General features: G+C 41.6%; 1 protein-coding gene across 7 annotated transcripts in view; it reads right to left on the reverse strand.

The window, feature by feature from the left end:
* Window positions 1–19,066, reverse strand: part of col24a1 (collagen type XXIV alpha 1) — a 158,550-nt gene that overhangs the window by 76,526 nt on the left and 62,958 nt on the right. For 4 of the 7 annotated variants that reach the window (XM_089000674.1, XM_089000677.1, XM_089000672.1 and 1 more), the window contains 12 exons: window positions 15,582–15,623; window positions 15,125–15,178; window positions 13,823–13,867; window positions 11,161–11,214; window positions 9,373–9,417; window positions 4,836–4,889; window positions 4,479–4,532; window positions 3,278–3,331; window positions 2,680–2,733; window positions 2,559–2,612; window positions 1,540–1,584; window positions 107–160 (listed from right to left, as the gene is read on the reverse strand). In XM_089000674.1, the coding sequence (XP_088856800.1) occupies window positions 107–160; window positions 1,540–1,584; window positions 2,559–2,612; window positions 2,680–2,733; window positions 3,278–3,331; window positions 4,479–4,532; window positions 4,836–4,889; window positions 9,373–9,417; window positions 11,161–11,214; window positions 13,823–13,867; window positions 15,125–15,178; window positions 15,582–15,623 (609 nt within the window). The remainder of the gene's footprint in view (window positions 1–106; window positions 161–1,539; window positions 1,585–2,558; window positions 2,613–2,679; window positions 2,734–3,277; window positions 3,332–4,478; window positions 4,533–4,835; window positions 4,890–9,372; window positions 9,418–11,160; window positions 11,215–13,822; window positions 13,868–15,124; window positions 15,179–15,581; window positions 15,624–19,066) is intronic. The other 3 variants (XM_089000678.1, XM_089000676.1, XM_089000673.1) reach the window with 1 other exon arrangement.

A 19,066-nucleotide genomic window follows, 5' to 3' on the forward strand; every position in this document is an offset into this window, starting at 1 on the left:
TGAGAGAGCTACACAGAAAATGCAATTTTAAATAGATGGGTTTTAAAAATACAAATACAGAGTATCAAAATATTGCAGAAATACAACATTAGGAAAATAGACTGACCAGCAGACCATCTGAACCAGGTTCACCCATTTGGCCTTTCCTTCCAGGTCGCCCCTAATATGACACACATAATGCAGCACACATTCAGGACACTTCAGGAAGCTTCAGATCCTAGTTATTCACAGAGCATTCCATTTACTGACTATATATGAAAAAAAATCCTTGTCTCACCCCCCCTTGGGTGGTGTCTGTCCCCCAATTTTCGCTCGGGGCCTCTACCAGAAGCCAGGAAGCTTGAGGGTTCTGCGCAGTATCCGTGCTGTTCCCAGCACTGCGCTTTTCTGTATCGAGATATCCAATGTTGTTCCCGGGATCTGTAGCAACCACTCGTCGAGTTTGGGGGTTACTGCCCCGAGTGCTCCAACCACCACAGGCACGACAGTCACCTATTCCAGGCTCTCTCCAGCTCCTCTCTGAGCCCATGGAATTTCTCGATTTTTTTATGTTTCTTCTTTCTGATGTTTCGCTGACTCGGGAACGCGTCCATGACAACGGCTTTCCTCTGCCCTTTATCTATGACCACGATACCTGGTTGGTTGGCCATTACCTTCTTGAGAATCTGTATCTGTATGTCCCACAGGATCTTTGCTCGGTCATTTTCGACCACATTGGGAGGTGTTTCCCATTTTGACCTTGGGGTTTCCAGTCGACATTCCGCACACATGTTTCGGGAGACTATGCCAGCCACCTGGTCATGGCGCTCCATGTAGGCTTTCCCTGCCGGCATCTTACACTTACTTTGTATTACCCTTGACTTTCTATATCTTGCGTGCTCGGCCCAAGCACAGATGAAACCGGACTTTTTTGGAAAACCGGACTTTCATTACACAGGAAGTCCGTCCCTGGGCATAAGCCTATGAAAGATAGGCTAACCCTCCTTCCTACAGTCTTTATTCAATGTGATTCTCCTTCCAAATAGTAACTCCCTCCCACCTCCTGCCACTCCATTCCATCAAGCCATCAACGACCATCACAAAGGTAAATAAAATAACTATTATACTGTACAGTTTATTTCTTTCATTACAATACAATAGCACATGTATTATACATAAAATAAGGTATATTATTTGTAGTTTTAAGGCTTATTTATGAGAAAAATATGTTTTATGGGGACTTGGGAACGGATTATTCTCATTTTAGTGGTTTCCTATGGGAAATTAATGTTCGGAAGACGCACTTTTCGTCTTCCCCACACTTTCTGGGCACCAATTGAGTTCGTAAGCTGAGGTATCACTGTACTTCTTTTACAGGCAGAAATGGAGGTGGTGGCTACTGACAGTAGTTGCGAGACCTGTTGTCACTCAATAGTAGTTCACATAGAGCGCACCTGCGTATAAGGCGCAGTGTCATCTTTTGAAGAAAAAGAAGGCTTTTGGGGGCATCTTATACACCGGAAAATACAGCTTTATTTTTAATCATCTGATAGTTCTTACATTTGGACCAGCTTTACCAGTTGGGCCAAGCGGTCCTTCTTCACCCTGTATGAAAACAGCACAAATTACATCGAGTAATATCCATCAAAACATGCTCACACACACGCAAGCACGCACACACACACACACACACACACACACACACACACACACACACACACACACACACACACACACACACACACACACACACACACACACACACACACACACACACACACACACACACACACACACACACACACACACACGCACACACACACGCACACACACACACACACACACACGCACACACACACACACACACACACACACACACACACACACACACACACACACACACACACACACACACACACACACACACACAAAAGTAATCTTAAGAAGGATGGACATAAGTAATGTCAGCATGTTCTGCGATTACAGAACGAGATTGCGACCCTGTTTTCACATGTCATATTTCATCCTTACACATTCCTCATCTCTCAATCTGCACTGCAAATTTTGCTTGTTCTCAAAAAGAAAGAAATCCTGTACGCATCTTGTAGCATAACTCCGTGCCTTCAATAGTATGCTCATTTGATGAAACAGCTCAACATCGGAGTATGTCAGTGTGTACAAGCAACACTTTCGTACACAACCAGAACAGATGTTCTTTGGTCTCTTTTTTCACTGATGCTATTAGGTGTTGACACTGAAAATGTCTCATTTCCTTCGGAAGCTGCAGGATTCAGCACTTGTCCAGGGGCCAAAAGTTTTTTTTTTTCTGATTTTTCCCCCCTAAGGACTGGAAAACATTCAGTTCTGTTTTTATAAGCACCCAACGTGATTCATGACCTCACCCAGTGAAACATTTTCCTAGCGACATCTGAGACAAAAGAGTTGCTAACAGGAGACAGGCTGTCTTACCTAATATTTATCTTTCTGCAGACTAGACTTGAATGGATTTTTTATTTTTTGATGAACTTATTGTTACAGTGTCAATATTGAATGGTAGATCAAGTATTAAATCCTCTTACCTGCATTCCTTTTGGTCCTATCGGGCCATGAACACCCCTCGCACCTTGTAAACCCTAAAAGACCACATAAAATGAATGTTATGGTTTCTATGAGTTTACAGAAACATAGTTCTCGCCATACCTTTGGTCCAGGTGGTCCATTGGGCCCAGGCACTCCAATGTCTCCTGGAAAACCCTGAAAAACAGCTGTGTGTGAGTCCAACTCTCTATTTTTTATCTAGATGTAGGTTGGGCATTTACAAATACCAAATAGAAGAAATATTGTTGGCTGAAAATATATACATGTATTTTATAGTTCAAGTTCTTTTTGAGGGCAGCCATGTGAAAGATTGGTTACGATGTCAACCTCACAGTGCAGAGCCTCAATTCCTGCTCCCGCCACCCTTTTTGGAGCTTGCATGTTCTCCCCATGCCTGCGTGGGCTTTCCCCAGGTAACATTTAGGAATTCCTCAATGAGAAATCATCGCAAATAATGTGTCTGCAGAAGAGCATTTGTCTGCCAACCCTTCTAATTAGTCTTCAGTTCTGACTGGATTCAAAAAAAGCTGGTTTGCAGAGGACCAGGTATGGAACTGCAGACTTTGTTTTTCCGAAGAATGAGATGACTTGTCATTTATTTATAGATATTGTTTTTTTCTCTTCCTTGTGCTTAAATGTTTGTATTTAAGACTATGTTGTGTTGGTGACAAGGAAGTCAATTTTGTGTGGGGCTGATTACCTCCGGTCCTGGAGGTCCTGGTGCGCCTTGTAACCCAACGTCTCCAATTCGACCCTGTTGAAAAGACAAAGCTCAAACAATACAGAAACTGCAATTTCCTCAGAAATGTCATGTGTATAAGATTGTCTCCAAGTATCCACATCTTAAACAGCAGCATCCCATATTTTGTGAATGTATAGTATAGTATACGACTGGTTAGCCCATCCGCCTCACAGTACAAAGGTGCGGTGTTCAATTCTGACTCCATCCTTCCCATGTGGAGTTTGCATGTTCTCCGTGCCAGTGTGGGTTTTCTCCGCTTTCCTCTCACATTACAAAAACATGTATGACAGGATATTGGAGCACTCTAAATTGTCCCTTGTTGTGAGTGTGATCGCGAATGGTTGTTTGTGTGTGCCCTATTTGTCAGAAGACAGCTGGGACAAGCACCGGCAACTCTGCCACCTTTTTGAGGATAAAAAGATTAGAAAATGTATAGATGGAGGTTTTCAGACTATCTCCAATTATGTATTATATTTCTCATGCGCACCTTGAATCAGTAATTCATGCTGCCACCAGGCAGTTAGGAGATTCATCTCCCTCCCAGCCCTGCCCCCCCTGTCCCTTCCCACTGCCACACTCACCAAACTCTGAGTACATGTTACACGCTGTACTATCATCCTGAACTCTATTTTTTTCTAGTTTTTTTTGCTATGATAGTACAATAGCCTGATTAGGCAACATAGGATTAGTAATGCTGACAGGTGACACCGGTGGAAGTGGGGCAATCAGGCTAGTAGTTAGTCAGAACAATAGGAACAATCAGTGGAGCTGCAGGGAGTAGTTCTCTGCTGCCCCCAACCTGAGAGCAGGGACCTATTATAGCAGAGTCCGGCACCGCCATGTCTGGACAGTAGGGATATATATATAGGGCCTAAACTACCAGTTAGACTTTAGTTTGCTGACGAAGTTTCTTGGATAAGAGGTGAAACGTCCGACACCTTCAAACAAGTACAGATGACGGCTGAAGAAACCTTTTCATCGATGGACCACTCCTCTACGACTGAGAGCTTATACAGACGTATTGAGGAGTTGTGTGAAAATGGCCAAGTAACGTTAGTTTCCAAGGTAAGAAAAGTTCTGCAGATGTGTTTATATAGCAAAGTCTGTAAAAGCTAAAAGAAACCTGAAGAAAACAAACATCCACTGACTTAAAACATACCGGTGGTCCAGGTTTTCCTCTTGGACCAGGAGAACCAGCTTCACCAGAAATGCCCTTTAAAGACACAATCACATAAACGCGCGCACGCACACACACACACACACACACACACACACACACACACACACACACACACACACACACACACACACACACACACACACACACACACACACACACACACACACACACACACACACACACACACACACACACACACACACACACACACAAACAGTCATGTCACAAGGGACCACAGTCTGACAAGGATAGCATCAAAATGGACGATGGCTTCATTAAAATATAAATAAAATCAATCAATCTCCAAATTAGCTAAATGCTGTATAAGGCACATACCTTGTCACCTTGGAAACCCATCTCTCCTGGTTCACCCTGTTGTCCCACTTCGCCCTATATTTCACAGCATCACACAGAGATATAACACAAACCTAACAAAGAGACCATTGCAAACTAACCTGATATTAAGTCAATACACATGTGATCATGACGACAGATGTGTGTTTCTACATGCTTCGACGCTTCTGCAATATAAACGGTGCACCTAATTTCCAACAATGTTTATGTAGGAGCTGGAAATGAAGCCAGCACTGTAACTGCACGCAATTTTTGTTGAGTTTCCTATCTCCTGAAATCATGAAGGGTATTTTACACGTTTAATCTCTTTGGCTTCGTTAGGTTTAAAAAAAAAAAACTTGGAGAGTGGGGAACCATGTAAGCGACTATTAAATAGTTGTGTCTGTGCTAATGGACAACGTGTTGCGTGAACAACTACAGCTGTCTGATGTGTGCGGCACACCCATTCATTCATGCATTTTCCAAACGCATTTCCATCATAAGGGCTGTGGGAGGTGCCAGAACCTATCCCAGCTGTCTTCGGGCAGAAGGTGGGGGACACCCTAAACTGCTTCCCATCCAAGCGCAGGGCGCACTTAGACGTACAGGACAGCCATTTGCTCCCATACTCACATCTAAGGACAATTTAGAATGTTCCATTAATCTGCTAGATATGTTTTTGGAATGTGGGAGGAACCAAATGTACGCACAGAAAGCCCACGCAGGAATGAGGAGAACATACAAATGCCACACAGGAAGGGATGAGCTGGAATCGAACGAACCCTTCAACCCTGCACTGTCAGGCTGAAGCACTAACTAGTTGAACACCATGCCTCCCTACTAGTATAATTATTATGATGATGACAATATTTGTTTTTTATTGTTCGATGAGAAGGTTTCTTCAGCCGTCATCTGTACAAAAGTGAAGGTTTCGGACGTTTCGCCTCCTATCCAAGAGGCTTCGTCAGCGAACTAAAGGTTATTGTTACGATTACGATCATCAATGGTGATTGTGGGACAGTTTTCTCGATTCCGTTGTCTCCCAGAATCTGAGTGCTTGCAGGGGATTGCATTATTGAGCCTATAGCACTGCGGAAAGGCTGCAACATTGCACGGGAAACACACTACATTATTTTTTCACAAATAAGTGTGTGTTTCACTTATTTCCACAGTGTGTTGTATGCTTGGAATATCTTAAATTTAATGCTGATGAGGTGATGCCAGAACAAATGGAGCAATCAGGCCAGTTGTAGACCCCATAATCAGGCAGGACAATTGCAGTGTCTCAAACTTGTGACAAAAAGTTAGTGGACACCCGGGCAGACAACTCTGAAAAGTTGCCAGCCTAGGCCAAAAAGTTGCCTGCCCGATTTTTCATAACTTAAAACACAAAAAGACGTCTAATCGCCCAAAAAAATAAAAACATTGTTGTGAAGTTTTTTTTGTAATTATTTAAATTTGTCCTAATGACAAATGCTCCCTTGCCTAATTTATGGAAAATATACCTTGCTGAAGATTTTTCTCCAGTTGTCGTTTGTCGTCATGGTGTACAATGTCTTCTTCTTCTTTTCCTTACGGCTTTTCCCTTCAGGGGTCGCCACAGCGAATCATTGTCCTCCAACTTTCCCGATTTTGTGCATCCTCTTCTCTCACACCAGCTACCTTCATGTCCTATTTGACCACATCCCTAAACCTCCTCTTCGGTCTTCCTCTCGGTCTCCTGCCTGGCAGTTCAAGACTCAGCATCCTTCTCCCGATATAGTCGGTCTCTCTCCTCTGGACATGTCCAAACCATCTCAGTCTGGCTTCTCTGACTTTCTCTCCAAAGCCTCTAATATGAGTTGTCCCTCTAATGTACTGATCATATCCAACCTGGTCACACCCAAAGAAAACCTCAACATCTTCAGCTCTGCTACCTCCAGCTCTGCTTCCTGTCTTTTCTTCAGTGGCACCGTCTCCAGTCCAAACATCATAGTTGGTATCACCACTGTTTTATACACTTTTACTTTCATCCTAGCTGAAACCCTCCTCTCACACATCACACCTGACATTTTTCTCCAGCCGCTCCAGCCTGCCTGGACACGCTTCTTCACCTCTTTTCCACACTCTCCATTGCTCTGGACAGTTGACCCCAAGTACTTAAAATCCTCCACTTTCTTTATCTCTTCTCCGTGTAGCATCACTCTTGCACTGGGATCCCTTTTATTCACACACATATATTCTGTCTCTCTGCGACTGATCTTCATTCCTTTGCTTTGTCATGGTGTACAATGGAACGTTTGCATTGTGTTGTCTGCTCAAAGCTACACTCCACTTTCGAACGTTCGTTTGGCAATTTGCATACTCGGCACCGGCAGCCAATCAGAAGCCTGCTTCGGACTACACCCTGACTGAAAAGTGTACTTCACAGTTCTGAAAGTCAAACGAACGCTCGTTTATCAATTTGCATACTCGCCACCGGCAACCAATAAGAAGCCTGCTTCGGGCACCACTCTGACTGAAAAGTGTACTGCAGTGCTTTGAAAGCCGCTGAGAAAGTGGAGTCCACATGGCTCGTAGCATTTTGTTTGTGGCTTTTGGTTTATTGAATAAAACAAATGTCTGTCGGTCATCCGGGCTGACACGTTTTGAAAGTTGTACGCCCAACGTCAAAGTTGTACGCCCCGGGCCACCGAGCAGACGCTATTTCAAACACTGACAATAGTAATAATCAGTCAGGACAATAGAAGTTATCAGTGTAGCCTCAGGGAATAGTCCTCTGCTCCCCCCAACCTGAGAGCAGGGACCTATCATAGCAGAGTCTGCCACCACCACCTCTGGACAGTGGAGATATATATGTAGGGCCAAAACTACCAGCAAATTTTAGTTCGCTGACGAAGCCTCTTGGATAAGAAGAAACATCCGACACCTTCAAAGACGTACAGATGACGGCTGAAGAAACCTTCTCATCGATCTTAAATTTAACCAAGATGGCACTATACAGAGACTTACAGTATTCAAATAATTTTATAATTCATTCATTCATTCATTCATTATCTGAACCACTTTTTCTTCACTAGGGTCTCGGGGGTGCTGGAGCCTTTCCCAGCCGTATTCAGGCAGTAAATGGGGACACCCTGAACCGTTTGCCAGCCAACCACAGGGTTCACAGGGCCAAACAAACTATCCACTCTCACACTCACACCTACGGACAATTTAGAGTGTTCAATCAGTCTACCGTGCATGTTATTGGAATGTGGGAGGAAACCGGAGTACCCGGAGAAAACCGACACAGGCCTAGGGAGAACATGCAAACTCCACACAGGGAGGCCGTAGCGGGATTTAAACTCACAACCTTTGCACTGTGAAGTGGGCATACTAACCACAAGTTTGTGCTTTCATTTTTTATGACAAAATCTGATTCATTGAAGGCAAGAATATTCTTGTGTCCTGTAGAAGGTGAAACCTCATGCAACTACACTACTGGCGAAGAATGCTACTGATTAAAATATACTGATCAGATTAAAAACCTTGATTGGGATTTGAGTCTTTATTAAAAGAAGAACAATAAAAAGGGCTGGACTGTCTTCCATGAAGCGGGATATTTTCAGTATTATTTCTCTTTTGTAAAATATTTAAAGGACAACCGACACCACCGGACAAGTTGTGTCCAGAATTTGTAAAATCACTTCAAATGACTTCTACTGAGCGCATTTTACAAAAATTCCACGGCACATAGCTATATTTTACTTTTAAGACTCGCGCTGAATATTCGGGAAGTCTTGTTTTCGAGTTGATGACGATGCCTGATGTGATGTCACGGTAGGTATCGTCACTGACCGAGAAAGGGACACACAATGCATTTTGGGTACTTTGTTTGGTCTGAAAACATCGTGTTGATCCGTGTTTATGGCAAAATTAGAAGGAAAAGACATAAATAACGTGATTGTGAATCGTTGTGTGTTGCACCGAGACTACTATTTGATACGAGTTGACACAAATTCCCAGCAGAGAAATCAGCCCATTTCCAACGGAGCATCTTGTGCATTTTATGTGACACTACATAGGAGTCCAGACGCCTCAAAATGATCTGGAAGGACTTCTTTAATCAATTGCAAACATTTATGCTTTCCTCTTCAGAACTATTTCAATCATATTCATAACTGGATGAGTAACAAGAAAGCATTTTTCTCCGAATCTGATTCTAGAGCAAGGCAAAGACGTCTTGGCGCGACGTCACGAACAAGGGGCCGGTACCTTCTGAAACTCGCCACCCCGAGGTCATTTTAAAGAAGTTTTGGGACACTAACTCATTTTTATTGGTCTTTTGCATTTGACTAAAAATATCAGTGTGTGTGTTTTGGGTATTTTAGATGCTATAAAACGTTTTTCTGATGTCAGTTAGGAATCAAAAAAATGGTGTCGGTTGTCCTTTAAATCGTCACTAATATAGTTGTAAATTCCTGCAATTGATGACTACCATGTACAATAACCATTTTACATTTCTGTCTTAATGACAACAAACACAAACACACTGCAAATATATAAATATTTAGATCACCTTATCACCTTTCAATCCAGGCAGGCCAGCTTGTCCGGCTGGACCCTGCCAGAAAAGAGGAAAGGAAAGAGGACAACAAAACAACGGATGACTGATGGAGTAGCTATGAAAGGAAATTATTTGGATTGAGGTTAATGACGGAATCAAGTAAAAAAAAACAACAACAAAAGTAGTTTGTCAAGAATGTACAGGTATGTATTATGATGAATCATAGTACTTCAATGCAATGTTGCAACAAATGAAAGACAAATGAAAGAAATGAAAGATTCCACCCCCTTTCAATTTTGTAGCTGTAGATTGCAAATTTCCTCATTGTGGACTGTTGAAGGCTTTCTTATTCTTATTTTTCATACTAAATCCAAATGAATCGAAAGATGATCTCTGGCATTTTTAAATTCACTTATCGCTGATCATTACTTCTTATATCGAAATTATTTCCTATAAAAAGAGTAACAATAGTAGTAGTAGTAGTAGTAGTAGTAGTAGTAGTAGTAGTAGTAGTAGTGGTAGTAGTAGAAGAAGTAATAATAATAATAATAATAGTTATTATTATTATTATTATTAATATTATTATTATTATTATTATTATTAAAATTATTATTACCACACAAACATTTACTCTAACACCCATCTGAGTCTTTAACATGATTAACATGAAGGTGATTAAGATTTCGGTATGAATTCATATTTGTAAAAACATGACCAATCATTCTGGTTTAGATCTGACAAATGTGATAAATATCATAAAGTATACACCGGTTATAATTTTGCTGTGCAGATATGGAGTTTTATAGCAACATGACCGACCATGAAACATTTAAAAATACTGTGATACCTTGGCTTACGAACTTAATTGGTTCCCAGACAGAGTGTGTAAGGCGAAAAGTGTGTATCCCAAATATTAATTTCCCATAGGAAACCATTAAAATAAGAATTATCCGTTCCCAGGTCCCCATAAAATATAATTTTCTACTTTCTAATTTTCTAAGCCTTAAAACTACACAAAAATACCTTATTTTATGCATAATAAATGTGCTATTCAGCTATAGTATTATAATTAAAGAAATAAACTGTACTATATAAGAAAGTCGTTTTATTTACCTTTGTGGTGGTCGTTGATGGCTTGATGGAATGGAGTGGCCGGTTTCATCAGCATTAAACACTTGATGAGGAGCGGAGCCTTCTTCTTTCACCATCTTGAGGAATGATCCCTTTGAGGTGCTCTCTCAGCAATCATTTTGCCTAGTTCCTCAACAATTGTGTTCTGTTTAGCTGGGTTGATAGCTTTTTGTATCAAGTGTACAGATGGCTTGTGCGGGTTGTTTGTGGAGCCTGATTGATGGGATATTATAACCTTCTAGTTGAAACGAGTCCAAATGTCACTGTTTTCTAACCATTCTCACTATTTCACTTTTTTTTTTTTCACTTTTGTTTTTTGTTTCAAGCTCTGTCGTCTCCCTTTCGCGTGTGTGTGTCACGTTCACTCTGTCGTGTGCCTTTCTCATTAATGTTTAACCCCCCCTGCTGCATTCTTAACCAATGATGTGGCTTTAACCAAAGACTCGGGGCGGGGAATAGAGGACAAAAACGGTGGTATTTTCTTGTTCGGACAACGGGCTCACATCACTCATTGTGGCAGCTCCATGTGTATCCCGAAAAATAGTTTGTATGCCAAGGTAAAATTTTCATAAATGTAACGCTCGTAAACCAAAAAGTTCGTAAGCCAAGGGGTTCGTAAACCGAGGTATCACTGTATACTGTATATGTCTATTGTCATAATGTAACTACCTTTCTTCCGACCATACCAGGCAGCCCTCGAGGACCCTCAGAGCCCAGGTCCCCCTACAGAAAGGTACAAAATGGAATCTTTCAAATACAAACAAATTCACTTTAAACCTGACAACTCATTCAAATTTCAAAGTGTTGCCTGTCACCTTTCGCCTCCACAATTTCTCTAGTTTGTCTTTCAGTACTATGAAATCTTTCAAACACAAACAGATCTAAATTCACTTTAAACCTGGCAACTCAATTTTTCATTTCAAATTGTTGCCTGTTATTTTGCCTGCACAATTTCTCTAGTTTGTATTTTTCCTTTATCTCGATGATGTGTCTGATATCCTTTCAGCTTTGCAGCAGCCATTATTATTTCATTTGGGTGGATCACATCTCAACGGTCTGCATTTTTTCTGCTACGGTTTAATTCAGAATGATTTTAGTGTCATTATTGTAAGTCATTGCCACTGAGTCAAGATACAGTCTGTCCAAATTAAGATCTGACACATCCAATGGATATTGGAATAATAAATGGCTGAAAATCGCTATGGTGTTTAGTTTTTCACCGAGGCTTAGTTAACCCTAAGAAATTGGATGCTAGCATGCTAGCTGACCCATTGTAAAAAAAGGGAGGCATATAAACTGCTATAATTTCAAAACATTTTCTAGATTTAGATGTAAATCACCTTAAATGAAAGGTGAAAGTCTGCATTCACAGCATATCTTGTTTGTTTCTTTTGAAATTGCGTGTGCTGATGTTTGCGGTCAAACATCAAACAAGTGGGGCGTTTTTAGGTCCTGTGAATGATGAGATGAAATCAAGATCATGAAGGAGCTGAGCTCATTGAATCAGATTTATCATTAGGTAAAAGGTATCATTAGACATACACATAATATTTACTCTCTCCCCATCCATATTGTGGTATGTTACTTTATGTCTGTGTAAGCTCTCAGTCGTACAGGAGTGGTCCATCGATGAGAAGGTTTCTTCAGCCGTCATCTGTACAAAAGTGAAGGTTTCGGACGTTTCGCCTCCTATCCAAGAGACTTCGTCAGCGAACTAAAGTCTGACTGGTCGTATCGGCCCCATTTATATATCCCTAATGTCCAGACCTAGTGGCGCCGGACACAGCTATGATAGGTCCCTACTCTCAGGTTGGGGGGGGGGGGCGCGGGACCCCCCCCTGTGGCCCCACTGATTGTTCCTACATTCCTGACTAACGATTGGCCTATTACCCCCACTCCCCCCGGTATCACCTCATCAGCATAACGACCCTCATCAGCATTGCGAAAGTTGCCTAACCTGTTTTGCCTGAGCAGGCTATTGTATGAACGATCCAAATTGAACCTCACACCACCCGACCGGTTTAATGAAGGATTTTGTTGTTTTATAAGAATCGCCTCTTTTACCCCCCTTTCAAACCATCTATGTTCTTTCGCTAAAATCTTAGCGAAAGAACATAGATGGTTAAAATCTTAGCGAAAGAACATAGATGGTTTGAAAGGGGGGTAAAAGAGGCGATTCTTATAAAACAACAAAATCCTTCATTAAACCGGTCGGGTGGTGTGAGGTTCAATTTGGATCGTTCATACAATAGCCTGCTCAGGCAAAACAGGTTAGGCAACTTTCGCAATGCTGATGAGGGTCGTTATGCTGATGAGGTGATACCGGGGGGAGTGGGGGTAATAGGCCAATCGTTAGTCAGGAATGTAGGAACAATCAGTGGGGCCACAGGGGGGGGTCCCGCGCCCCCCCCCCAACCTGAGAGTAGGGACCTATCATAGCTGTGTCCGGCGCCACTAGGTCTGGACATTAGGGATATATAAATGGGGCCGATACGACCAGTCAGACTTTAGTTCGCTGACGAAGTCTCTTGGATAGGAGGCGAAACGTCCGAAACCTTCACTTTTGTACAGATGACGGCTGAAGAAACCTTCTCATCTATGTTACTTTATGTGCATCAAATCATTATTCAATAATTTGAGCCTGTTTTTTAAGGAGCGTAATGACATGAACATTGTTTTCCAACCTGGGGAGTCAAGGCATGTACTTATATTTCGGATTTTGATGTGTCGACGGCTTGAATTTGTTTTCGGGTTTTTTTGCATCATACCTATACTGATTCAGGACATTTTCAGGGAGTTTGTATGAATATTCAGACATATAGCGAATTCAAAGAAAAATTGCTCACTTCAGTGTCACCATTGGAGAGATGATGGGATCAATGAAAACAAAGTGAGTTGAGTTGACAGTTTACTTCTATTTCACAAAAATGTATATTTCTGAAAACCGAGAGTTATTGGTCCTAACCCGTAACCGGAAGTCTGGAAGGTATGCCCTCCTCTGTAGGAAAATCCCCTTAGTGTCATATAGCTCTTATTGGTCTCCACACTTGCTCTCTTCATTACGTGTTGGTACTTTACAACCAATCGAGGTCTGGCATAGTTTTTAATGGTGTGAGCTGCTTGAATGTAGCAGCAACTCGAAAGATGACAAAATTATGTTTTACAATTTTTCACCCATGAGGTAAAAACACAGAATGGCATGTTAAACAACCAACTGACAAGCATCAGTCCATATGTGCCAAAAGAATAATCAAACAAGGTTTCTAACCGTGGTCATGCAGTATGTAATGAACCATTCAAATAAGCACAACATTGTGAAACACATCCTTACCCTTAGGCCCGGAAATCCGTGAATACCACTCCCACCAACAGGCCCCTGTGAAACATCACAGCAACTAGCTAAATAAACAAGACGGAATAATATACAAATTGTACATTCGGTATAGGAAATCTATTCAGCCAATGAAATTATTACATTGTATTAAACATAAAATAATCGTATATATTGTACATCAGTGTTTTAATCATTCTGATTAAGTATTGTAACTTGTCATTTTAATGTAATGTATACTATGCACACCAGAATAATCAGGTATCGACATCCACGGTTTGAAAGCCTAAAAGATTTATGCAAAAGTACAAGCACCAAATTAAGTACCTCCGCATAAAAAAAGGATGGTTGATTATGCAAAGGTTAAATACACCGTATGCACAGTCTTGGGGCCTCTTACAGAGAAATACATAAACAAGGTACAGATTTATCCTACTCTATTTTGCATGTCATCATCTAGTTTCACTGGTAATGTGGTTAACATTAACTCTTCAACGGATGCTTAATAAGTAACCTCCATCTTTTGCGTTTGTCGAATCTCCAATTCACTATGTGATAGCGCTCGGTAGCGTCTGTCTGTACAAGATCATCAAGATCTAATTATGGTCCTGTCTGAAAGAATTTGACTGGCTCACAGAGGCTACTTAGAGTACCTCAAACCTATTGAGCGTTTGGATACATTACATCTGTTATTTTACAAGTGTTCTGATGAATGAATGGACAATATATTGAAAAATTGGGACAGACACGAAATGAATATGGGAAGAGAACAACACAGGGCACCATGTGGCCGACTGGTAGGCACATCCGCCTCACAGTGCTGAAGTGCAGTTATATTCTGATTAAGCCATTCCTGTGTGTGCTTTCCATGTCTACTCTGACTTCCAGTCATATTTGAAAACATGAATGGTCGGTTAAATTGTCAGTAGGTGTAATTGTGACTGCCAATGTCCGTTGATGCTTTTCTTGCAATTATCTGGCAACCACTTCAGGGTTGACGCAGCAAATTTCCATGAAAACAGTGAGAATAGGCTCCAGCAAACCCGTGGCTCTAAAAAGGATAAGCGGTTTGGATCATGGTTGGATTAATGTCATCCAGAAGCATAAAAGGTGTCAATACAAAGGCCTGAGCCACATTTTCTGTCATTTCCAGTTATTGTTAGTTGAATGGCCATGCACTCAATTACAATTGTTTGTGGAAAGTAGTGATTGTGGACAACCAAACTAAACTAAAACGAATTGAATTCTGAGATTATTGAGAAGAGCAACTGAAATCATGTCAAGAGTTATGGGGACTCTTACCTCATTGCCATCAGGGCCGGTCGGCCCACGTTCACCAACATCACCCACCACACCCTGGGAGGAAATACATCCAGATGTAATTCTATCATGCATGTGCCATAAATAACCCATTTCTAAAAGCTGACACAATGTGAACTTTTGAACATTGAGCATGTTTTCCTCATCGCTTTGACAATCAAATGGTATTTTGCAAAATACGACAATAGTATATCTGCAATTGCATAAAATAACTATATATATTATATATATATTATATATATATTTTCATATACATTACACAGTTAAAGTACAACCGACGCCTACGGACAAGTTGTGTCCATAATTTGTAAAATCACTTCAAATGACTTGAACTGAGCGTATTTTACAAAGACTCCACCACAGATAGCTATATTTTACGTTTTAAGAATTGCACTGAATATTCAGGAAGTCTTGTTTTTGAGTTGATGACGGTACCTACCGTGACGTCACGGTTTGTCGGTTGTCCTTGAAGCCCAATAACCTTTAAAGGACAACCGACATCACTTTTTTGTTTCCTGACATCAGAAAAACGTTTTATAGCATCTAAAATACCCAAAACAAGCAGTATGATATTTTTTAAATGCAAAACACCAATAAAAATGACTTAAAGTGTCCAAAAACTACTTCAAATTGAACCTGGAAGTGGCCAGTTTCAGAAGGTCCCGCCCCCTTGTTCGTAGTCTAACCCCAAGATGTCTTGCCTTGCTGGAGAATCAAAACAATGGCTTCAGATTCGGAAAACATGCTTTCATGTTACTCATCCAGTTATGAATATGATTCAAATACAGTAAAGTCTCGTTATATCGATATCGGATATATCGATAGTCCCAGTTATATCGATACTATTTCTATGCACGCACGGAGAAAATTACATGCAAACAGGGTCGGATATATCGATAGTCCCGGTTATATCGATATTTTTTCGGACTCCCTTGAATATCGATATAACGAGACTTTACTGTAGTTCTGAAGAGGAAAGCATAAATGTTTGTGGCACGTTCCGGAGGCGACTGTGGCAGCTGACGAGCGGGAACGTTTTGGGTTAGGTGGTGGATCGCTAAGCAGGACAGAGGCGTTGGTGCAGGCAATCGATTTATTAACAGAAGGCGCGGGTCCGAGATGACGCGGACCCGGTAAAAGGTTTGTGGAACAGAAATAATGACTAAACAAACAATGCTAGTGGGCGAGCGGCGGCAATCCACCCAACCACACTAACAAAAAATAAAAAGGCACACGAAGGTGCAAAACAGCCTACGACGCGGGGCAGTAAAATAAACGCGATCGTGGCTAGAATAATATCCTCCGGCGAAGCAACTAACGTACTGAAAATACATTCAAGGTACAGTGGTACCTCGGTTCTCGAACGCCTCACTGTTCGAACAAATCGGTGTTCGAACAAAATATTCGAGATATTCTTGCTTCGGCGTTCGAACATCAATCGGTGTTTGAACGGCAATACGACGCGTGAGTGCGTACGCAAGGGTGGGGAGCTGAGCGGCACACGGGTGCATTGCTCTCTCCGTGACCAACTGTTGTCGCTAGCGGACGTGCTGCGTTTTGCTCTTGCGTTTAATATAAGTGTACGAAGAGTTTTAGCCCCTAATCATGCCTCCAAAGAAAGTAAGTGCTGCTTCAAGTGACAAAAGAAAAGTAGTGCGTACAACTACTGCATTTAAGAAAGAAATAATCGCAAAATATGAAGGAGGTGTGCGAGTGTCTGATCTGGCGAGGGAATACAGCATGGCGAAATCTACGATCAGTACAATATTAAAGAATAAGGAGGCTGTAGTGGAATGTTTGGGATCCCAAAGCAGACACGTACTACCCAAGCAGGATGTTTATTCACAAATAAAAGAAAACACAGCGAGTAAGAAGGCAGGGGGTGATCCGACCCGCCTACTACGCCAAAAAGCAAAGGGCACACGAGAGTGCAAAATTACGCAATCCCGGAAGATGACATAAATTTACGGGCCGCAAGGAAAGTACCTCGGGCCGGATACACTCGCGCATCGAAGGAAGAGTCCAGGTACGGTGGCGAGTTGAGTCAATCATCCGGCATTGGCGAGGTGATCGCGAACCGTATAAATGCCCCGTGTCCGTGATTAGAGAATGACAGCGGGTGGAGAACGTCCGGGAGAGGCAGCCCCCCCCCCCGAAATCGCTTTTCGAACAGGGTCCTGGAACGAATTATGGTCGAGAACCGAGGTACCTCTGTACTGGCAAGGTGTGTGGCGAAGTATCTTCCGACGCTGGGTAAGTGCCATCGTCGGGTTTAAATGTCCACCAGTCAGTGATGAGGGAATTTACAGCAGCTGGCGGACGGCGGGAGCGGAGGCTCCGCCCAGCTGTCAACTCGCTCATGACAGTTTGCAATCGATTAAAGAATTTATTCCGGTCATTTTGATGCATCTGGAGAGAAATGTAGTGACAAACTCTTTAGTACTCACAGTACCCAAAAAAGGCAGACGAGGGTGACAAAGCTCCGTGGTAATTGTCTCCTGGGACGTTTTGTAAGCGAACATCAAATACACTAGAAGTCTTGGTGCAACACACAACGATTCACCATCGCGTTATTTATGTGTTTTCCTTCTAATTTCGCCATCAACACGTATCAACACGAAGTTTTCAGACCAAACAAAGTACCGCAAAATGCATTGAGGTGATGCAAGCTATGTCTTTTCTCAGTTAGGAGCGTTCCTTCAGTGACATAGGGTGAGGACTCGTCACCAACTCAAAAACAAGACTTCCGGAATATTCAGCGCGAGTCATAAAACGTAAAATATAGCTATATGTGGTGGAATCTTTGTAAAATACACTCAGTAGAAGTCATTTGAAGCGATTTTAAAAATTATGGACACAACCTTTCCAGAGACGTCGGTTGTCCTTTAAGTAATTCATTTTCAACGCATCCATACATTTTCTCTATTGTTTTTCCTGACTGGCATCAAAGTTGGGGCTACAGTCATCTTGACTGTAGCTACTGGGGGTACAGTCAAGATTTATAGATAAAGCCATTTAAACTAACAATCACTCCTTTTGATGATTTAGAATATTTAATTAACCTAAGAATTGTGCTTTGGACATGTAGGAGGAGGACACAAGATCATTAAAATTATGGGAAAAATGTCCAAACCTCAAAAAATCAAGATTGGACCCCAAATCTCAGAGCAGTGAGGTATGTCAATACTCATTCAGGAAAAAATAAATCAACACTCAGCATCCTGCCTGCCCACTTGGCAAATTCAACACGGAAGGTAAAACTGAGGCTTCCAATCAGTGCCGTATTTATTTTGTCTTTGGCATTGTTTAAACCAAGGGACACCAATGTGTTACTCGCAGGCACACTATGTTGTTGTGTACCCAGTTTAAACCGATGCCTTCACAAATGTTGTACATCAATTCTTGATTTCAGCTTGGACTGATAGGTTAATGTGTACCTAATTTATTTATTTATTAATGTTCATTCACTAAACTCTGCTTGTGCTTTGAACAAGACTTTCAAATGCAACCGTTTTGATTAGAAGCCAGACAAATTCTGACAAATGAACGCTCAGGAGTAGTACTCCCTGATGGCTGATATTTGAAAGTTTTTAAATTTTTCTTCAGTAGAATTTCGTCATGTTGACAGGAAGATTTAGGTCCATATTTTTCAAGACATGGTTCAATGAAAAACCTGTATTCCAATGGAGGAATGGAAGTGTCTAGAAGAGGTGGCAGTGGTGTTTCTGACTGGGTAGTTTAACAAGATCTAAGCTGGTGAGCAGATCCCTAACGAATGGAGACAAAGTGTAGTGGTGCCCATTTTTAAGCACAAAGGAGATGTGCAGAATTGTAGTAACTATAGAACAATAGAGTTGATGAGCCATACAATGAAACTACGGGAAAGAGTAGTTGAAGCTAGACTCAGAGCAGAAGTGAACATTT

The sequence above is a fragment of the Hippocampus bargibanti genome, linkage group LG07 (genome assembly GCF_051943395.1).
Source record: "Hippocampus bargibanti isolate YZ-2025 linkage group LG07, ASM5194339v1, whole genome shotgun sequence".
Taxonomy (NCBI): domain Eukaryota; kingdom Metazoa; phylum Chordata; class Actinopteri; order Syngnathiformes; family Syngnathidae; genus Hippocampus; species Hippocampus bargibanti.